General features: G+C 52.0%; 1 protein-coding gene across 6 annotated transcripts in view; it reads right to left on the bottom strand.

Annotated features, from left to right (window-relative positions):
* The window catches only part of LOC121293899 (epsin-3-like), a 525,584-nt gene that overhangs the window by 16,956 nt on the left and 484,636 nt on the right, over positions 1-23,992 (bottom strand). For 4 of the 6 annotated variants that reach the window (XM_041217348.1, XM_041217344.1, XM_041217346.1 and 1 more), the window contains exons 4-6: positions 10,646-10,720; positions 5,414-5,527; positions 572-731 (exon numbers count right to left, since the gene is read on the bottom strand). In XM_041217348.1, coding sequence (XP_041073282.1) covers positions 572-731; positions 5,414-5,527; positions 10,646-10,720 — 349 coding nt within the window. The remainder of the gene's footprint in view (positions 1-571; positions 732-5,413; positions 5,528-10,645; positions 10,721-23,992) is intronic. The other 2 variants (XM_041217345.1, XM_041217347.1) reach the window with 2 other exon arrangements.

Genomic DNA, 23,992 nt, shown 5'->3' with positions numbered 1-23,992 from the left:
CAGTAGTTGCAGAATATAAATTCTCTGAGTAAAATTAACATACAGCAGTGACATTCACCCATTCACCCAACTCGGCCTAAGGGCTGGTGATTCCTCGATCAGGAGGGGTGAGCTGTGTGGGTGCTCACTGTCCTGTCAAATGCAGCTAAGAGCCTAGTCACCTTCTAGTCACCTGTGGGAGACAGACTGACCAACTCTTTAAATTCAATAAAACAAAAGCAAAATGCTGCAGATGCTGGAAATCTAAAATCAAAACAGAAGATGCTGGAAAACCCAGCAGGTTCGGCAGCATCTGTGGAGAGAGAAACAGAGTTAATGTTGAGTCCAATACAACTTTTCTTCAGAGCTCAGTTAACTCTGTTTCTCTCTCCACAGATACTGCCGGACCTGCTGGGTTTTTCCTGCATTTTCTGTTTTTATCCCTTTAGATCCATCAGCCTGAAGGGCGAGGGGGCTGTACCTTCAGCTTTCTGGATGCCACAGGAACCCGGGAAAGAAAAGATTCAAATTTCCCACCCTCGGGATGTCCTAGTGCTGAGCCGACTTTAAGCTTATGATTGGAGAGCTTTACCGAGAGTGTTCCAGAGCTCAGGACAGCCTGCCGAAGGAGTAGTGGCCACGTTACTGCTCCTCCAGGGATGACTTTGGGTGTTGGTGTCCCATGGATCAGCTCTGGTTTCTGTTGCTGTCACCAAGCCCCCGAAGATATCAGCCAGTTCCTGCAGCGAGGACTAGACACAGAATAAAACACAGCTGTTAGTGACCTGAGCAACATTAACAAATTCCAAATATTCCTTCTTCCCAATGTCTCCCTTCCCCCTCCTGGAAGGGGTGATTCCTGATTGGGATCCAGTTTCCATATGGTTAATGCAAGCAGCCCATACCCCGGCTGGGTGTGCATGCTCCCAGGCTACTTGACTGCCAGGGATCTCATCTGCTTTGATACCTGTGCACTGAGCAGGTGCAGGAACCCTGGTTGAATCTCTAGTCTAGGGACATTGGGGTCAAATTGTAGCACCTCAGGGACTGTGATGCTTCACGTGTAGAATTGCCTGCCAACACGCAGTGTCATTGCAGATACACGCTGTGTGATGTACTGCAGTGTGTCTGATCCTCAGGAACTGCTAAAGGCACAATCTCAGCATGAAGAGAAAGGACAGGGTGGGGGCTTAGTAACAGGTAGAGAGTAAGATACAGACTCTCTGTCCCTGTACCTGTAATTGTTGGAATACCATCGACATGCCTGACAGAACAAACACACATCGATACTGCAATTTCCACATTCTCAGAACAGCCCGACATTCTTCACAGCCACGGGTTTTGCAGTATGTCGAGAAATGTATTGAATCACAAACATTAATGAAATTAATTACTAGATAATTTGGTTGTGTGGTATTGATTGAAGGATAAATATTGGCAGGACATCGGGGTGAACTCACCTTCTCTTCCTTAAAATAATCCGGTGGGATCTTTCACACACACCCGAGAGGGTAGACAGGGTCGAGGTTTAAAATCTCATTTAAACACGGCACCTTTGACAGTGCAGCACTCCCTCAGTACTGACCCTCTGACAGTGCAGCACTCCCTCAGTACTGACCCTCCGACAGTGCAGCACTCCCTCAGTACTGACCCTCTGACAGTGCAGCGTCCCTCAGTACTGACCCTCCGACAGTGCAGCACTCCCTCAGTACTGACCCTCTAACAGTGCAGCCCTCCCCCAGTACTGACCCTCCAACAGTGCAGCACTCCCTCAGCACTGACCCTCTGACAGTGCAACACTCCCTCAGTACTGACCCTCCGACAGTGTAGCACTCCCTCAGCACTGACCCTCTGACAGTGCAGCACTCCCTCAGTACTGACCCTCTGACAGTGCAGCACTCCCTCAGCACTGACCCTCTGACAGTGCAGTGCTCCCTTAGTACTGACCCTCCGAAATTGCAGCCCTCCCACAGCACTGACCCTCTGACAGTGCAGCACTCCCACAGCAACCGATCCTTCGACAGCGCTCCCTCAGTACTAACCCTTTGACAGTGCAGTACTCCCTCAGCACTGACCCGCCAACAATGCAACACTCCCTCAGTACTGACCATCCAACAGTGCAGCACTCACTCAGTACTGACCCTCCGACAGTGCAGCTCTCCCTCAGTACTGACCCTCCGACAGTGCAGCACCCCCTCAGTACTGACCCTCTGACAGTGCAGCACTCCCTCAATACTCACCCTCTGACAATGCAACACTCCCTCAGTACTGACCATCCAACAGTGCAGCACTCCCTCAGTACTGACCCTCCGACAGTGCAGCACTCCCTCAGTACTGACCCTCCGACAGTGCAGCACTCCCACAGTACTGACCCTCCGACAGTGCAGCACCCACTCAGTACTCACCCTCCGACAGTGCAGCACTCCCTCAGTACTGACCCTCCGACAGTGCAGCACTCCCTCAGTACTGACCCTCTAACAGTGCAGTAATCCCTCAGTACTGACCCTCCGACAGTGCAGCACTCCCTCAGTACTGACCCTCTAACAGTGCAGCACCCCCTCAGTACTCACCCTCCGACAGTGCAGCACTCCCTCAGTACTGACCCTCTGACAGTGCAGCACTCCCTCAGTACTGCCCCCCGACAGTGCAGCACTCCCTCAGTACTGACCCTCTGACAGTGCAGCACTCCCTCAGTACTGACCCTCTGACAGTGCAGCTCTCCCTCAGCACTGACCCTCTGACAGTGCAGCACTCCCTCAGCACTGACCCTCTGACAGTGCAGCACTCCCTCAGTACTGACCCTCCGACAGTGCAGCACTCCCTCAGCACTGACCCTCTGACAGTGCAGCACTCCCTCAGTACTGACCCTCTGACAGTGCAGCACTCCCTCAGTACTGACCCTCTGACAGTGCAGCACTCCCTCAGTACTGACCCTCTGACAGTGCAGCACTCCCTCAGTACTGACCCTCTGACAGTGCAGCACTCCCTCAGTACTGACCCTCTGACAGTGCAGCACTCCCTCAGCACTGACCCTCCGACAGTACAGCTCTCCCTCAGCACTGACCCTCCGACAGTACAGCTCTCCCTCAGCACTGACCCTCCGACAGTGCAGCTCTCCCTCAGTACTGACCCTCTAACAGTGCAGCACTCCCTCAGCACTCACCCTGACAGTGCAGCACTCCCTCAGCACTGACCCTCTGACAGTGCAGCACTCCCTCAGTACTGACCCTCTGACAGTGCAGCACTCCCTCAGCACTGACCCTCCAACAGTACAGCTCTCCCTCAGCACTGACCCTCCGACAGTACAGCTCTCCCTCAGCACTGACCCTCCGACAGTACAGCACTCCCTCAGTACTGACCCTCCAACAGTACAGCTCTCCCTCAGTACTGACCCTCTAACAGTGCAGCACTCCCTTAGTACTGACCCTCCGACAGTGCAGCACTCCCTCAGTACTGACCCTCTAACAGTGCAGCACCCCCTCAGTACTCACCCTCCGACAGTGCAGCACTCCCTCAGTACTGACCCTCTGACAGTGCAGCACTCCCTCAGTACTGCCCCCCGACAGTGCAGCACTCCCTCAGTACTGACCCTCTGACAGTGCAGCACTCCCTCAGTACTGACCCTCTGACAGTGCAGCTCTCCCTCAGCACTGACCCTCTGACAGTGCAGCACTCCCTCAGCACTGACCCTCTGACAGTGCAGCACTCCCTCAGTACTGACCCTCCGACAGTGCAGCACTCCCTCAGCACTGACCCTCTGACAGTGCAGCACTCCCTCAGTACTGACCCTCTGACAGTGCAGCACTCCCTCAGTACTGACCCTCTGACAGTGCAGCACTCCCTCAGTACTGACCCTCTGACAGTGCAGCACTCCCTCAGTACTGACCCTCTGACAGTGCAGCACTCCCTCAGTACTGACCCTCTGACAGTGCAGCACTCCCTCAGCACTGACCCTCCGACAGTACAGCTCTCCCTCAGCACTGACCCTCCGACAGTACAGCTCTCCCTCAGCACTGACCCTCCGACAGTGCAGCTCTCCCTCAGTACTGACCCTCTAACAGTGCAGCACTCCCTCAGCACTCACCCTGACAGTGCAGCACTCCCTCAGCACTGACCCTCTGACAGTGCAGCACTCCCTCAGTACTGACCCTCTGACAGTGCAGCACTCCCTCAGCACTGACCCTCCAACAGTACAGCTCTCCCTCAGCACTGACCCTCCGACAGTACAGCTCTCCCTCAGCACTGACCCTCCGACAGTACAGCACTCCCTCAGTACTGACCCTCCAACAGTACAGCTCTCCCTCAGTACTGACCCTCTAACAGTGCAGCACTCCCTCAGCACTCACCCTGACAGTGCAGCACTCCCTCAGTACTGACCCTCTAACAGTGCAGTAATCCCTCAGTACTGACGATATGACAGTGCAGCGTTCCCTTAGTACTGACCCTCCGACAGTGCAGTGCTCCCTTAGTACTGACCCTCTGACAGTGCAACGCTCCCTCAGTACTCACCCTCCGACAGTGCAGCGCTCCCTTAGTACTGACCCTCCGAAATTGCAGCCCTCCCACAGCACTGACCCTCCGACAGTGCAGCGCCCCCACAGCACTGATCTTTCGACAGTGCAGCGCTCCCTCAGTACTAACCCTTTGACAGTGCAGTACTCCATCAGCACTGACCCGCCGACAATGCAACACTCCCTTAGGACTGACCCTCCGACAGTGCAGCACTCCCTCAGCACTGACCCTCTGACAATGCAGCACTCCCTCAGTACTGACCATCCAACAGTGCAGCACTCCCTCAGTACTGATCCTTCGGCAGTGCAACACTCCCTCAGTACTGACCCTCTGACAGTGCAACACTCCCTCAGTACTGACTCACTGACAGTGCAGCACTCCCTCAGTACTGACCCTCTAAAGTGCAGCACTCCCTCAGTACTGACCCTCTGACAGTGCAACACTCCCTCAGTACTGACCCTCCGACAATGCAGCACTCCCTCAGTACTGACCCTCCGACAGTGCAGCGCTCCCTTAGTACTGACCCTCCGACAGTGCAGCACTCCCTTAGTTCTGACCCACCAACAGTGCAGCACTCCCTCAGTACTGATCCTCTGACAGTGCAGCACTCCCTCAGTACTGACCCTCCGACAGTGCAGCACTCCCTCAGTACTGACCCTTCGGCAGTGTAGCACTCCCTCAGTACTGACCCTCCGACAGTGCAGCACTCCCTCAGCACTGACCCTTCGGCAGTGCAACACTCCCTCAGTACTGACCCTCTGACAGTGCAACACTCCCTCAGTACTGACCCTCTGACAGTGCGACACTCCCTCAGTACTGACCCTCACCCTTGAGGTGAATGTTCTGCTAATTTAGCCATGGTTGACAGTGACATTGTTTCCAGAGGCTGGCCCTTGTTTGGCACAGGGAGAGTTGAATGTACCTCATTTCTCCCGTTGGCTATTTCAGTCTCTTTGCGACTTTGTTCCAAGGCTCTCTGAAGATTTTCATCCGCTTCCTCATCATCCTCGTCAAGGGACGACCTCGCTCTTAGTTGCTACAAAATAAGAGAAACGAGCTTCTCCGGGTTAAGTTGTACTTGAGAAAAGCAGAACATGTCAAACGAGGAACTAGAGAAATATTCCCAGTTTCTCAACAGATTCTATCGGAAACAGACATGGATCAAGCAGCTTTATTAATGTTGTCACAGAAAAGGCTACAAGAAGCATCACGTGGTCCAGTCTTCCTACAAAGCCTTTGCTACACTCACTCAAAATGGCTGTACAACCAGCTCCTACCCTTTTACACAATGTCCTTCACTGAGACCACCCGGTGACACGGCTCCTTACAGAGGTGAGAATTTCCAGTGATCAACAGCTACAAAGTTCAGTCAGTTACCCCAGAACTCGAGAGGGTTGTCTATGCTTCTTCTGGTCTTAGCGGGCTTAGCCAAGAGAGGCAAGCGAAGAGATGTACCCGGCACCGAGCCGCCCGCCACCAAATGATCTGACACCAACTCCGCCAACTCCGAGTGACTGGCACCAAAGTATCCGGCCCAGAAACGTCTCACATTCTGCTCTCAGGTTGACGTACTCCTGAAGGTTTGATCGTGACCTCCTGCCTCAAACCACCCCACTCCCACTTGCTTTATTGGCCCATCCTGCAGGTGCTGTGTCTTACCCGGCCAACTGGAAAAGGAACAGAATCCTTAGTTACCCAGGAGGAAGCAGAGATATTGTTTAGAATAAAAATAAATAGAAAGTAGGTGGCAATTAGGTCAGCATCGCTCAAATTAACAAGTTGCCAGACAGGTTGCATCCTGGGCTGCTGAGGGCAGCTTAGTTGGAGATGGCAGAAGCTCTGACCTCAATCTTGCAGACCTCCTTGGACATGGGAGTGACACCAGAGCCTCAACTGTTCCACCAAACTCAAAAAAGGGAACAAGGGTAAACCTGGTAACTACAGCTCAGTCAGCTTAATGTGAATACTGAGAAAACTACAGAGATCATCGTCAAAGACAAAATGAATTCTCATTTGGAGAAGAATGGGCTAATAAGGGATAGGCAGCACAAATTTGTTAAAGGCAATTGATGCCTGAATAACTTGACTGAGTTGAAGTAACAGAGAGGGTTGTTGTGTACATGAATTTTCAAAAGGCATTTGGTAAAGTATCACATAACGGATTTATTTGGGAAATAGAATAGAGTAGAATTTATTTTGGATTAATGGATCAACGATAATTTGGGTATGAAATTGGCTAAGGCACAGGAGGTAGAGAGTAATGATGATCAGTAGTTGTCTGAGTGGAGGGAAGGATACATTGGGGACCCCCTGAGTATTTGAATCATTGCTTTTCTTGTTACATATGAATGGCATTAAGTTGGGTGCAGGGAATACAGCTTCCAAATTGAGGATTATACAACATTTGCTAATGTAGTAAATAGTGAGGAAAACAGAGGCAGACTTCAGGAGGGCATAGACTGGTGAAATGGACAAACACATGGCAGGTACAGTTTAATGTGGAGATGTGATACACTTTGGGCAACACAATTCAGAGAGGCAGTATGATCTAAATGATACTATCTTGAGTGGAGTGGGAGGGGGAGCATGAGTAAAGGAGCCTGGGGGTACATATTCACACATCCTCAAAAGTGTTGGGGTATTTTGATAAAAACATGAGAAATAAGAACAGGAGTTGCCATAAGGCCTCTCAAGTCTGATCATCTGCATTGGGACATTCAACACCTGAAGGCCCATAACTCCTGGCATGGAGGCTAGGCCCAGCACAACTGACTCCACTTTTCTGCACTATTCCCAAAATCTCCCGATTCTCTTAGTGCCCAAAAATCTATCAGTCTTGAATATACTCACTGACTGAACATGCACAACACTCTGGGTGGAGAATTTCAAAGATTCAAAACGTCTGGTGAAGAAATTTCTCCTCATCTCAGTCCTAAATGACCGACCCCTTATCTGGATACTGTGCCCATGTTCTAGATTTTCCAGCTTCTCAGCACCTACCCTGTCAAGCCCTCTCACAATGTTCCACGTTTCAATGTAATCAGTTCCATCCTTCTAAACTCCACAGAATATAGGTGCATTCTGCCCAATCTCTCCTCATGCAGCAACCTTAGGAATCAGTCTAGTGAACCTTTGTTTCACCCCTTCTAAGACAAGGATGATCTTCCTTAGGTAACACTACAAAATTCTACACGTTACTTCAGGAGTTATCTCACCAAAGCCCTACCTAATCTTATATTCCAACTTCATTGTAATATAGCCTAAAATATCCTTCATTTTCCTAACTGTCTGCTGCATCTGCTTGTTCTGATTTGTGTGCACAAGGAACCCAAATCATTCTGAATCCCAACAATTACTAGACTCTCACCTTATAAAAAACATTCAGCCTTTCTGTTCTTCCTACCAAAGTGGGTAATTTCATATTTCCCCACATTATACTCCATCTACCACCTTCTTAACTAATCCCCTAACTGGTCTATATCCCTTTGCATTATGTTCTCCCCACCACTTATTTTCTCACTTTGTATCATCAACAAACTTGGATATATTGCACTCAGTCCCTCCATCTAAGCTAAGTCATTAATACAGATTGTAAATAATTGAGGCCCAAGTCCTTGTGCCACTGCTGTAGATACAACCTGTTTATTCCTGCTGTTTTCTGACTGTTAAACAATTCTCAATCCATTGTAATATATATATATTATGCTCAATCGCATGCACCCTAATCATATATAACAATCTCTCAAATGTCTTCTGGAAATCCAAATACGCTGAATCTACTGGTCCTCCTTTATCCACCCTGCTAGCTACATCCTCAAAAACTCTATTAGAATTGTTGAACATGATTTCCTTTTCATAAAAGCCACAGTGACTCTATAATCAAATTGTGTTTTCTGAGGTGTCCTGTTAGCACTTCCTTAAAACTAGATTCTAGCATTTTCCCTCCTGTTATCAGGTTAACTGATCTGTAGTTCCCTGTTTTCTCTCTCCATTTTTTCTTGGATAGCGATGTTACATTCAGTAACTTCCAACCCTTGAGAATTGCTCCAGAATCTAGTGAATTTTGGCAGATTGAAACCAGTGCATTGACTATTTCTGCAGCCACCTCTTTTAAAACCCTAGGATATGGACCATCGGGCCCTGGGGATTTGTAGGTTCTCATTCCCATTAGTTTCTCCAGTACTGACTCTTTACATAATATAACTACTTTGAGTACTCATTAGGCCTCTACTTCCTTGTTAATTCCAGTGTGTTTTTGTTCTCTATCACGAATACATATACAGAATATTTACTTGCGCTACTATTTCTTTTCACATACCTGTAGAAGCTCTTAACACCTGTTTTTATATATCTTGCTAGTTTAACCTACGTTCTATTCTCTTTCTCTTCATCAAATGCTTGGTCACTCTTTGCTGATTTCTAAAATCCTGCCAATCCTCAGGCTCCTGAACCATTTTTTTTTAGCAAAATTGGGTAAGATTCTTACTTTATTCTAATGCTGAAATTCTCTCGTTCACTCGGCTCCTTTCACCAGGGAAGTTTTATTTCACAAGGGGATGTATATTTGTTGAGAATAATGAATTATTTCTTGAAATCTTTGCCATCATAATAAATCATCATAAATTAATCTAATTTCTCAATCTTAGCCAATTCACCTTCAAACCTACATAATTGGCTTTGCTTAAATTTAAAACTCTAATTCCAAATTTACTGCTAACCACAATATTCTCAAACTCAATATGAAATTCTAACATATCACACTTCCCCAGAGGATCTTAGATTATAAGATTTATAACTAACACAGCCTCCATACACAATATTAGAACCAAAATAGCCTTGACATAATTGTTCTCAAAAACCCTCCTGAATCCATTGCAGGACCTTGCCCTCCGACTGGTTTACCAGTTCACATGAAGATTAAAACCCCCGCAGCTACTGCATTACCCTCATTACAAGGACGTTCTAACTTGCTGATTTATGTTCTATCGATAAGGCAGTTAAGAAAGTATATTAGTGATGGGTGTGGGAGAATATCAGAGAGGAAAGGAATGCTCCAGCTGTGAGGTAACCAGTGTTTTATAAAGGTTCACTATAACTCCCTTACTCTTGTACTCCAAGCCTCTATTTATAAAGCCAAGATTCCTGTTTGTTTTTAAACAACCTTCTGAACTTGTCCTGCCACCTATAAAAATTCGTGCACAAGCACCCCCGCCCCATTGCTGCCCCCACCCCCTGTCCTGGTTTCCTGCATCCCTTTCAAAACTAGTCCATTTAGTAAATATGGTCATTCTCATTCTCCCTCTCAAAATATAACCATGTGCCCGCATTAAGTTTCATCTGTCACATGTCTGCCCATGGGGAAAGCCCAATGATCTCGCCTAAGGGTTGGCCCAGAATCCAGCTGCAGGGTTTGGCTCCAGCTGTGGTTGGGCAGGGGAGTTGACAGTGATCCCTCCTCTGCCCTCTCAGACCGATTTGCAAATGTAAACGGGGTCCACTTCCTGCTGGGGAATATACTTCATGAAAGAGTGGGATAATGTGGGAGCACAGCAGGTTTGGTGGGGAGGACTTGCTGATACCCATTAATCTGACTGACATCACCACTGCCTTGTTTCCAGTCACTAAAAATGCTTTGGTGACACATGTTTAAAAATTAGCCTGACAGATTCCAGACACTCCTGGATATTAATAATTAATGTGCAACTCTGTCCCAGTGAAGAGTGACAATGAAGTAATCACTGGGATCAAGGTTCATGAGCCTGCACCTTTCTAATAAAGTGTCGATGTCAGCCACCTGGATGGGAACGTGTCTGTCACTGTGCCCAGGTCTAGTTTAACAAAGGCAAATCTGTCTGGGTCCAGGTTAATGCTCATTCCTCATTGAACCAGGTCAGAGAAACAGTGCTACAGATGCTGGCCTGAAGTTCCCCTGGTCTCTCACAGCCTGCCAGTAGCCAGACATGTCAACAGATGGTTAAGCTATGAGTCAGCCAAGGATGCAACATGAAGACTCTTCAATCCCCTTTATCTCCAAGAAAGTGAGTGCACCACTGTTAATGAACGAGTAGCTGCAGCAGACAGGCTGAAAGCACAGACACACAACGAGGCGATACGGTGACAGCATTAGTGAGTTTGCTCGATGAGCAGAAACTACCTTCTCATTCTCCTCTTTACTCAAACTCAATGCAATCTGCAGCTGGATTTCTTCATCGGACTCTGTGCTTGGCTGCTACAAGGTATTAAAAGCCGGGATTAGCAAGTTCATCATGGACTCAACACCGAAACACAGGCTAACATCACTGGAATCCTCTCAGACCCTGAGTCAATGCTGCTTTGATGTCACATGACCATCTACCTCCAATTGCCCTGCCACACACGCCTGCAATTGGCCACCTGAAATGTCAATCTTTGTGGAGCCCCACCCCCCCCCAATCAATGGGAAAATGAGTAGACTCTGTTCCCTGATTGGGTGATTCTTCTCTTCAAATACAATTATCCCCTGCCCAAAAGTTTTAGAAAATACTTCAGAAACACAATTTGTTTTGATGCCCTGAGGAGTTGCTCACAGTTGTGTTCAGGAGGTTAGCTCCAGAGTAAAGCAAAATCTGACGCGCCTCAGGATGAAAATCAGAGCTCGTGAAATTAGTCTTTCCTTTCCACTCTCACCCCATTACCCACTCTCACCCCATTACCCACTCTCACCCCATTACCCACTTTCACCCCAATGCCCACTCTCACCCCAATGCCCACAATCACCCCATTGCCCAACCTCACCCCAATACCCACTCTCACCCCAATGCCCACTCTCACCCCAATGCCCAACTTCACCCCAATGCCCACTCTCACCCCATAACCCACTCTCACCCCATTACCCACTCTCACCCCAATGCCCACACCCACCCCAATGCCCAACTTCTCCCCAATACCCACTCTCACCCCAATACCCACTCTCACCCCATTACCCACTCTCACCCCAATGCCCACTCTCACCCCATTACCCACTCTCACCCCAATGCCCAACCTCACCCCAATACCCACTCTCACCCCAATGCCCAACTTCTCCCCAATACCCACTCCAACCCCAATACCCAACCTCACCCCATTACCCACTCTCACCCCAATGCCCACACTCACCCCAATGCCCAACCTCTCCCCAATACACACTCTCAACCCAATACCTACTCTCACCCCATTACCCACTCTCAACCCAATGCCCACTCTCACCCCAATGTCCAACCTCACCCCAATACCCACTCTCACCCCAATACCCACTCTCACCCCAATGCCCAACCTCACCCCAATACCCACTCTCAACCCAATGCCCACTCTCACCCCAATGCCCAACTTCACCCCAATGCCCACTCTCACCCCAATGCCCACACTCACCCCAATGCCCAACTTCACCCCAATGCCCACTCTCACCCCAATGCCCACACTCACCCCAATGCCCAACTTCTCCCCAATACACACTCTCACCCCAATACCCACTCTCACCCCATTACCCACTCTCACCCCAATGCCCACTCTCACCCCAATGCCCAACTTCTCCCCAATATCCACTCTCACCCCAATGCCCACTCTCACCTCAATGCCCACTGTCACCCCATTGCCCAACCTCACCCCAATACCCACTCTCACGCCAATGCCCAACCTCACCCCATTACCCACTCTCACTCCAATGCCCACTCTCACCCAATGCCCACACTCACCCCAATGCCCAACTTCACCCCAATACCCACACTCACCCCAATGCCCACTCTCACCCCAATGCCCAACCTCACCCCAATTCCCACTCTCACCCCAATGCCCAACCTCACCCCATTACCCACTCTCACCCCATTACCCACTCTCACCCCAATGCCCAACCTCACCCCATTACCCACTCTCACCCAATGCCCAACCTCACCCCAAAACCCACTCTCACCCCAATGCGCAACCTCACCCCAATACCCACTCTCACCCCAATGCCCAACCTCACCCCAATACCCACTCTCATCCCATTACCCACTCTCACCCCATTACCCACTCTCACCCCAATGCCCACTCTCATCCCATTACCCACTCTCACCCCAATGCCCACAATCACCCCATTGCCCAACCTCACCCTATTACCCACTCTCACCCCAATGCCCACAATCACCCCATTGCCCAACCTCACCCCATTACCCACTCTCACCCCAATGCCCAACCTCACCCCATTGCCCAACCTCATCCCAATACCCACTCTCACCCCAATGCCCAACCTCACCCCATTACCCACTCTCACCCCAATTCCCACTCTCACCCCAATGCCCACTCTCACCCCAATGCCCAACTTCACCCCATTATCCACTCTCACCCCAATACCCACTCTCACCCCAATACCCACTCTCAGCCCATTACCCACTCTCACCCCAATGCCCACTCTCACCCCAATGCCCACTCTCACCCCATTACCCACTCTCACCCCAATGCCCACTCTCACCCCAATGCCCAACCTCACCCCAATACCCACTCTCACCCCATTACCCACTCTCACCCCAATTCCCACTCTCACCCCAATGCCCACTCTCACCCCAATGCCCAACTTTACCCCAATGCCCACTCTCACCCCAATGCCCAACTTCTCCCCAATACCCACTCTCACCCCAATACCCACTGTCACCCCATTACCCACTCTCACCCCAATGCCCACACCCACCCCAATGCCCAACATCTCCCCAATACCCACTCTCACCCCAATACCCACTCTCACCCCATTACCCACTCTTACCCCAATGCCCACTCTCACCCCAATGCCCAACCTCACCCCAATACCCACTCTCACCCCAATGCCCAACTTCTCCCCAATACCCACTCTCACCCCAATACCCACTCTCACCCCATTACCCATTCTCACCCCAATGCCCACTCTCACCTCAATACCCACTCTCACCCCAATGTCCACACTCACCCCAATGCCCCACTTCTCCCCAATACACACTCTCACCCCAATACCTACTCTCACCCCATTACCCACTCTCACCCCAATGCCCACTCTCACCTCAATGCCCACTCTCACCCCAATGTCCAACCTCACCCCAATACCCACTCTCACCCAAATGCCCAACCTCACTCCATTACCCACTCTCACCCCAATGCCCACTCTCACCTCAATGCCCACTCTCACCCCAATGTCCAACCTCACCCCAATACCCACTCTCACCCCAATGCCCAACCTCACTCCATTACCCACTCTCACCCCATGCCATCTGACCCAATACCCACTCTCACCCCAATACCCACTCTCACCCAATGCCCACCTCACCCCAATACCCACTCTCACCCCAATCTGCCCAACCTCACTCCATTACCCACTCTCACCCCAATGCCCACTCTCACCTCAATGCCCACTCTCACCCCAATGTCCAACCTCACCCCAATACCCACTCTCACCCCAATGCCCAACCTCACTCCATTACCCACTCTCACCCCAATGCCCACTCTGACCCCAATACCCACTCTCACCCCAATACCCACTCTCACCCCAATGCCCAACCTCACCCCAATACCCACTCTCAACCCAATGCCCACTCTCACCCCAATGCCCAACTTCACCCCAATGCCCACTCTCACCCCAATGCCCACACTCACCCCATTACCCACTCTCACCCCAATACCCACTCTCACCCCATTTACCACTCTCACTCCAATGCCCAACCTCACCCCAATGCCCACACTCACCCCAATGCCCTCTCTCACCCCAATGCCCACACTCACCCCAATGCCCAACTTCACCCCAATGCCCAACCTCACCCCAATGCCCACACTCACCCCAATGCCCAAGTTCTCCCCAATACACACTCTCACCCCAATACCCACTCTCACCCCATTACCCACTCTCACCCCAATGCCCAACTTCACCCCAATGCCCACTCTCACCCCAATGCCCACACTCACTCCATTGCCCACTCTCATCCCAATGCCCACTCTCACCCCAATGCCCAACTTCACCCCAATGCCCACTCTCACCCCAATGCCCACACTCACCCCAATGCCCAACTTCACCCCAATGCCCACTCTCACCCCAATGCCCACACTCACTCCATTGCCCACACTCACCCCAATGCCCAACTTCTCCCCAATACCCACTCTCACCCCATTACCCACTCTCACCCCAATGCCCACTCTCACCCCAATGCCCAACCTCACCCCAATACCCACTCTCACCCCAATGCCCAACTTCTCCTCAATACCCACTCTCACCCCAATGCCCACTCTCACCCCATTACCCACTCTCACCCCATTACCCACTCTCACCCCATTACCCACTCTCACCCCAATACCCACTCTCACCCCATTACCCACTCTCACCCCATTACCCACTCTCACCCAAATGCCCACTCATCCCAATGCCCACTCTCACCCCAATGCCCACTCTCATCCCAATGCCCAACCTCACCCCATTACCCACTCTCACCCCATTACCCACTCTCACCCCAATGCCCACTCTCACCCCAATACCCACTCTCACCCCAATACTCACTCTCACCCCATTACCCACTCACCCCAATGCCCACTCTCACCCCAATACCCACTCTCACCCCAATACCCACTCTCACCCCATTACCCACTCTCACCCCAATGTCCACACTCACCCCAATGCCCCACTTCTCCCCAATACACACTCTCACCCCAATACCCACTCTCACCCCATTACCCACTCTTACCCCAATGCCCACTCTCACCCCAATGCCCAACCTCACCCCAATACCCACTCTCACCCCAATGCCCAACTTCTCCCCAATGCCACTCTCACCCCAATACCCACTCTCACCCCATTACCCACTCTCACCCCATTACCCACTCTCACCCCAATGCCCACTCTCACCTCAATGCCCACTCTCACCCCAATGTCCAACCTCACCCCAATACCCACTCTCACCCAATGCCCATCCTCACTCCATTACCCACTCTCACCCCAATGCCCACTCTCACCCCAATACCCACTCTCACCCCATTACCCACTCTCACCCCAATGCCCACTCTCACCCCATTACCCACTCTCACCCCAATACCCACTCTCACCCCAATGCCCACTCTCCCCAATGCCCACTCTCACCCCAATACCCACTCTCACCCCAATGCCCACTCTCACCCCAATACCCACTCTCACCCCAATGCCCACTCTCCCCAATGCCCACTCTCACCCCAATACCCACTCTCACCCCAATGCCCTCTCTCACCCCAATGCCCAACCTCACCCCAATTCCCAATCTCACCCCAATGCCCACTCTCACCCCAATGCCCAACTTCACCCCAATACCCACACTCACCCCATTGCCCACACTCACCCCAATGCCCAACTTCACTCCAATACCCACTCTCACCCCAATGCCCACTCTCACCCCAATGCCCACACTCACCCCAATGCCCACTCTCACCTCAATGCCCACTCTCACCCCAATGTCCAACCTCACCCCAATACCCACTCTCACCCAATGCCCATCCTCACTCCATTACCCACTCTCACCCCAATGCCCACTCTCACCCCAATACCCACTCTCACCCCATTACCCACTCTCACCCCAATGCCCACTCTCACCCCATTACCCACTCTCACCCCAATACCCACTCTCACCCCAATGCCCACTCTCCCCAATGCCCACTCTCACCCCAATACCCACTCTCACCCCAATGCCCACTCTCACCCCAATACCCACTCTCACCCCAATGCCCACTCTCCCCAATGCCCACTCTCACCCCAATACCCACTCTCACCCCAATGCCCTCTCTCACCCCAATGCCCAACCTCACCCCAATTCCCAATCTCACCCCAATGCCCACTCTCACCCCAATGCCCAACTTCACCCCAATACCCACACTCACCCCATTGCCCACACTCACCCCAATGCCCAACTTCACTCCAATACCCACTCTCACCCCAATGCCCACTCTCACCCCAATGCCCACACTCACCCCAATGCCCACTCTCACCCCAATGCCCAACCTCACTCCAATACCCACACTCACCCCATTGCCCACACTCACCCCAATGCCCAACCTCACTCCAATGCCCAACTTCACCCCAATGCCCAACTTCACCCCAATGCCCAACTTCACCCCAATACCCAACCTCACCCCAATACCCACTCTCACCCCAATACCCACTCTCACCCCAATACCCAACCTCACCCCAATACCCACTCTCACCCCAATGCCCAACTTCACCCCAATGCCCACTCTCACCACAATGCCCACACTCACCCCAATGCCCAACTTCACCCCAATACACACTCTCACCCCAATGCCCACACTCACCCCAATGCCCAACTTCACCCCAATACACACTCTCACCCCAATGCCCACACTCACCCCAATGCCCAACTTCTCCCCAATACACACTCTCACCCTATTACCCACTCTCACCCCAATGCCCACTCTCACCCCATTACCCACTCTCACCCCAATGCCCACTCTCATCCCAATGCCCACTCTCACCCCATTACCCACTCTCACCCCAATGCCCACTCTCACCCCAATACCCACTCTCACCCCAATGCCCACTCTCACCCCAATGCCCACTCTCACCCCAATGCCCACACTCACCCCAATGCCCACTCTCCCCAATGCCCACTCTCACCCCAATACCCACTCTCACCCCAATGCCCTCTCTCACCCCAATGCCCAACCTCACCCCAATTCCCAATCTCACCCCAATGCCCACTCTCACCCCAATGCCCAACTTCACCCCAATACCCACACTCACCCCATTGCCCACACTCACCCCAATGCCCAACCTCACTCCAATACCCACTCTCACCCCAATGCCCACTCTCACCCCAATGCCCACTCTCACCCCAATGCCCACACTCACCCCAATGCCCACTCTCACCCCAATGCCCAACCTCACTCCAATACCCACACTCACCCCATTGCCCACACTCACCCCAATGCCCAACCTCACTCCAATACCCACTCTCACCCCAATGCCCAACTTCACCCCAATGCCCAACTTCACCCCAATGCCCAACTTCACCCCAATACCCAACCTCACCCCAATACCCACTCTCACCCCAATACCCACTCTCACCCCAATACCCAACCTCACCCCAATACCCACTCTCACCCCAATGCCCAACTTCACCCCAATGCCCACTCTCACCACAATGCCCACACTCACCCCAATGCCCAACTTCACCCCAATACACACTCTCACCCCAATGCCCACACTCACCCCAATGCCCAACTTCTCCCCAATACACACTCTCACCCTATTACCCACTCTCACCCCAATGCCCACTCTCACCCCATTACCCACTCTCACCCCAATGCCCACTCTCATCCCAATGCCCACTCTCACCCCATTACCCACTCTCACCCCAATGCCCACTCTCACCCCAATACCCACTCTCACCCCATTACCCACTCTCACCCCAATGCCCAATCTCACCCCAATGCCCACTCTCACCCCAATGCCCAACTTCACCCCATTACCCACTCTCACCCCAATGCCCACTCTCATCCCATTACCCACTCTCACCCCATTACCCACTCTCACCCCATTACCCACTCTCACCCCAATGCCCACTCTCATCCCATTACCCACTCTCACCCCAATACCCACTCTCACCCCAATGCCCACACTCACCCCATTACCCACTCTCACCCCAATGCCCACTCTCATCCCAATGCCCACTCTCACCCCATTACCCACTCTCACCCCAATACCCACTCTCACCCCAATGCCCAACTTCACCCCATTACCCACTCTCACCCCAATGCCCAACTTCACCCCAATGCCCACTCTCACCCCAATGCCCACTCTCACCCCAATGCCCACTCTCACCCCAATGCCCAACCTCATCCCAATGCCCACTCTCACCCCAATGCCCAACCTCACCCCAATGCCCACTCTCACCCCATTACGCACTCTCACCCCAATGCCCACTCTCACCCCAATGCCCACTCTCACCCCAATGTCCCACCTCACCCCAATGCCCACTCTCCGCACCTCTCGTCACAGGGACTGTGAGATACTCCTGGACTCCTCATCCAGGAGACCACTCTTCACGTGAGTCTACACGGTGAGTGGCGCAAGCTATTTGGCCATGATAGCCTCAGAGCCAAGAGCCATGATCTTGTTAGTGAGTTGCCAGTCAGGCTCAGTGGGCAGTGACAGTAGCTGGAGCCCTGGCCGATTTGTCCCCATCTCCAGGACACCCTGAGACACCCAGACTGGACAGTGAACCCAGGAACTGCAGGCCCCCATCACACAGTTACACATCAGAATTTGCAAACAGAGCAATGGTCAACAGTAGGCTGTGTGTGTGAGGGCCCAAGCATTATAGTGTATTCAAACAGGCAGAAGGTAAAGAATCCAGCAGCATCCACAAGAATGAAAGGGAGTCACAGTTCCACTCACCTGTACCTGTCCTGGGAGTGTTTGATGGGGACAGTGTAGAGGGAGTTTTACTCTGTATCTAACCCCGTACTGTACCTGTCCTGGGAGTGTTTGATGGGGACAGTGTAGAGGGAGCTTTACTCTGTATCTAACCCCGTGCTGTACCTGTCCTGGGAGTGTTTGATGGGGACAGTGTAGAGGGAACTTTACTCTGTATCTAACCCCGTGCTGTACCTGTCCTGGGAGTGTTTAGTGGGGACAGTGTAGAGGGAGATTTACTCTGTATCTAACACCGTGCTGTACCTGTCCTGGGAGTGTTTGATGGGGACAGTGTAGAGGGAGCTTTACTCTGTATCTAACCCCGTGCTGTACCTGTCCTGGGAGTGTTTGATGGGGACAGTGTAGAGGGAACTTTACTCTGTATCTAACCCCGTGCTGTACCTGTCCTGGGAGTGTTTAGTGGGGACAGTGTAGAGGGAGATTTACTCTGTATCTAACACCGTGCTGTACCTGTCCTGGGAGTGTTTGATGGGGACAGTGTATCGGGAGATTTACTCTGTATCTAACCCCGTGCTGTACCTGTCCTGCGAGTGTTTGATGGGGACAGTGTAGAGGGAGCTTTACTTTGTGTCTAACACAGGAGAGTTTTGCTGCTGCCCTAGGCCCATATACTATAACCTCCAATTCTTGATCAGAGATTTAATATTTCTAACTCATTCATTTCCAAATATATCAGTCAGTTTACAGCCAGAGCAACAGTTCCCATCAAATCCCCCTTTTCCTTCTGACAGCTCTCTCTCTCTCTGAATGGTCAGTGCCAGCTCTCTATCTCTGACTGACCGGTCAGTCCCAGCTCTCTCTCTCCCTGACTGACCAGTCAGTGCCAGCTCTCCCTGTCTAACTGACCAGTCAGTGCCAGCTCTCCCTCTCTAACTGACCAGTCAGTGCCAGCTCGCTCTCCCTGACTGACTGGACAGTGCCAGCTCTCTCTAACTGAATGATCAATGCCAACTCTCTCTACCTAACTGGCTGAGAGCTGGCACTGGCTGGTCATCAGAGAGAGAGCTAGCACTGACCGGTCAGAGAGAGAGAGAGCTGGCACTGACCAGTCAGAGAGAGAGAGAGCTGGCATTGACTGGCTACAGAGAGACAGAGCTGGCATTGACCAGTAAGTCAGAGAGAGAGAGAGAGAGCAGGCACTGACCGGTCATTTAGAGAAAGAGTTCAGTGCCAGCTCTCTTTCTGCCTGACTGGTTAGTGCCAGGCTTCTCTCTGCTTGACCAACCAGTGCCAACTCCCTCTCTGACTGACCTGTCTGTGCCAGCTCCCTCCCTCTGACAGAGCTGGCAGTGTGGGCTCTCTCTAGCTGACCGATGCTGGTCATGACCGGCTCTGTCAGAGGGAGGGGGCTGTGGACAATCTGCAGAAGCACCAGGATCTCAGAGGTTTCAATTCACTTGAGCTGCTTTGCCATGGGCTGGTCCACAACAGAGTGAGTGCGAATCAGCCACGTAACTTCCAACCTTCACACGCTTCAAAGGAGGCTCCAAGAAGCCACATGTGTCCCTGTGTTAACTCTCTGCTGTGAACTGCCCTCCACGTGGTGTTTGCATTCCAGGCTCTAACAAGGCCTGACATTGTACATACTAAGTTCGTTTTGAAAGGAAGATCTCCATTTATATAGCGCCGTTCACAACCTCAGGCCATCTCAAAGTGCTTTACAACCAATGAAGTACCGTTTAAATTGTGGTCACTGTTATAATGTAGGAAACACAGCAGCTAAATTGCACACAGCAAGATCCCACAACCAGCAATGTGATAATGACTCAGATAAATCAGTTTTTTGTGAAATTAATTGAGGGATAAATATTGGCCAGGACTCTGGTGATAACTCTCCAACTCTACTTTAAGTTAGAGCCTTGGGATATCGACCAAACAGCACAGGAAGTGTCTTCAGCTTAACCCCAAATCTGAAAGGATGCATCTTTGACAGTGCAGTGCTCCCTCAATACTGACCCTCTGACAGTGCAGCACTCCCTCAATACTGACCCTCTGACAGTGCAGCACTCCCTCAGTACTGACCCTCTGACAGTGCAGCACTCCCTCAGTACTGACCCTACGACAGTGCAGCACTCCATCAATACTGACCCTCTGACAGTGCAACACCCCCTCAATACTGACCCTCTGACAGTGCAACACCCCCTCAATACTGACCCTCTGACAGTGCAACACCCCCTCAATACTGACCCTTTGACAGTGCAGCACTCCCTCAGTACTGACCCTTTGACAGTGCAGCACTCCCTCAATACTGACCCTCTGACAGTGCAGCACTCCCTCAGTACTGACCCTCCGACAGTGCAGCACTCTCTCAATACTGACCCTCTGACAGTGCAGCACTCCCTCAATACTGACCCTCTGACAGTGCAACACCCCCTCAATACTGACCCTCTGACAGTGCAGCACTCCCTCAATACTGACCCTCTGACAGTGCAGCACTCCCTCAGTACTGACCCTCCAACAGTGCAGCACTCCCTCAATACTGACCCTCTGACAGTGCAGCACTCCCTCAGTACTGACCCTCCGACAGTGCAGCACTCTCTCAATACTGACCCTCTGACAGTGCAGCACTCCCTCAATACTGACCCTCTGACAGTGCAGCACTCCCTCAATACTGACCCTCTGACAGTGCAGCACTCCCTCAGTACTGACCCTCTGACAGTGCAGCACTCCCTCAGTACTGACCCTCCGACAGTGCAGCACTCCCTCAGTACTGACCCTCCGACAGTGCAGCACTCCCTCAGTACTGACCCTCTGACAGTGCAGCACCCCCTCAGTACTGACCCTCTGACAGTGCAGCACTCCCTCAGTACTGACCCTCCGACAGTGCAGCACTTCCTCAATACTGACCCTCTGACAGTGCAGCACTCCCTCAGTACTGACCCTCCAACAGTGCAGCACTCCCTCAGTACTGACCCTCTGACAGTGCAGCACTCCCTCAGTACTGACCCTCTGACAGTGCAGCGCTCCCTCAGTACTGACCCTCTGACAGTGCAGCACTCCCTCAGTACTGACCCTCTGACAGTGCAGCACTCCCTCAATACTGACCCTCTGACAGTGCAGCACTCCCTCAGTACTGACCCTCTGACAGTGCAGCACTCCCTCAGTACTGACCCTCCGACAGTGCAGCACTCCCTCAGTACTGACCCTCCGACAGTGCAGCACTCCCTCAGTACTGACCCTCTGACAGTGCAGCACCCCCTCAGTACTGACCCTCTGACAGTGCAGCACTCCCTCAGTACTGACCCTCCGACAGTGCAGCACTTCCTCAATACTGACCCTCTGACAGTGCAGCACTCCCTCAGTACTGACCCTCCAACAGTGCAGCACTCCCTCAGTACTGACCCTCTGACAGTGCAGCACTCCCTCAGTACTGACCCTCTGACAGTGCAGCGCTCCCTCAGTACTGACCCTCTGACAGTGCAGCACTCCCTCAGTACTGACCCTCTGACAGTGCAGCACTCCCTCAGTACTGACCCTCCGACAGTGCAGCACTCCCTAAGTACTGACCCTCTGACAGTGCAGCACTCCCTCAGTACTGACCCTCCGACAGTGCAGCACTCCCTCAGTACTGACCCTCTGACAGTGCAGCACTCCCTCAGTACTGACCCTCTGACAGTGCAGCACTCCCTCAGTACTGACCCTCTGACAGTGCAGCGCTCCCTCAGTACTGACCCTCTGACAGTGCAGCACTCCCTCAGTACTGACCCTCCGACAGTGCAGCACTCCCTCAGTACTGACCCTCTGACAGTGCAGCACTCCCTCAGTACTGACCCTCTGACAGTGCAGCACTCCCTCAGTACTGACCCTCTGACAGTGCAGCACTCCCTCAGTACTGACCCTCCGACAGTGCAGCACTCCCTAAGTACTGACCCTCTGACAGTGCAGCACTCCCTCAGTACTGACCCTCTGACAGTGCAGCACTCCCTCAATACCTTAGTGAGCAGAGCGGAGCTGTAAAGTGCGAGACTTCACTGAGCAGAGCAGGGCTTAAATTTAAGGAAATAGCCTTATAATTAAAAACAAACAAAAAATTTGGCAAGGGAGTTCAGTCCTATGTGTTTCACAGCCTGCAGAATGTGGTAATTCTTAAACACTCTTTCCAGTCTGGATGACCACGTGTACAGGAAGTGCCACCAGTTTGACCAGGTTCGGAGCTTGTGCATCAGCTGGAGACACACCGGAGCATCGGCAGGGCTGAGAGTTACGTTGATAGCACGTTTATAGATGTGGTCACTCCACAGCTTAGGGAAGTGCAGTCAGAGGGGGAATGGGTGACCTCCAGTCAGAAGAAGGGAGGCAGGTAGTCAGGAAAGCCCCAGAGCGCATCTCACTCAAGAACTGTTTTTCTGTGTTGGAAATCGGTGAGGGTGAAAGATCCCCTGGAGAGTGCAGCCAGAGACAAGCTCACGGCACTGTGGATGGCTCAGCTACACATCGGGGGAGGAGTAAGAGTGCAAGAGCAATAGTGGGAGGAGACTCAATAGTGAGGGGTACAGCCAGGCACTTCTGTGGCTGTAGACGTGTCACCAGGCTGGTGTGTTGCCTCCCTGGTGCCAGGGTCAAGGGTGTCACAGAATGGCTGCAGGGGCATCCTGAAGGGGCAGAGTGAACAGTCAGAGGTTTTGGTTCACTTTGGTACTAACGACATAGGTAGAAAGAGGGATGAGATCCTGCAACAAGAATTTAGGGAGCTAGGTAGCAGATTAAAAAGCAGGACCTTAAAGGTTGTAATCTCTGGATTACTCCCTGTGCCACATGCTACTGAGTATAGGAATAAGAGGATAGGGTGGATGAATATGTGGCTGGAGAGATGGTGCAGGAGGGAGGGCTTTAGTTTTCTGGATCACCAGGTCTGTTTCTGGTGAAGGTGGGACCTGTACAAGTCAGACAGGGTTGCACCTGAACCGGAACAGGGCCAACATCCTTACAGGGAGAAAAACAGAATTACCTGGAAAAACTCAGCAGGTCTGGCAGCATCGGCGGAGAAGAAAAGAGTTGACGTTTCGAGTCCTCATGACCCTTCGACAGAACTTGAGTTCGAGTCCAAGAAAGAGTTGAAATATAAGCTGGTTTAAGGTG

The sequence above is a fragment of the Carcharodon carcharias genome, chromosome 22, assembly GCF_017639515.1.
Source record: "Carcharodon carcharias isolate sCarCar2 chromosome 22, sCarCar2.pri, whole genome shotgun sequence".
NCBI classification, from domain to species: domain Eukaryota; kingdom Metazoa; phylum Chordata; class Chondrichthyes; order Lamniformes; family Lamnidae; genus Carcharodon; species Carcharodon carcharias.
This window is presented reverse-complemented; position numbering and strand designations above follow the sequence as displayed.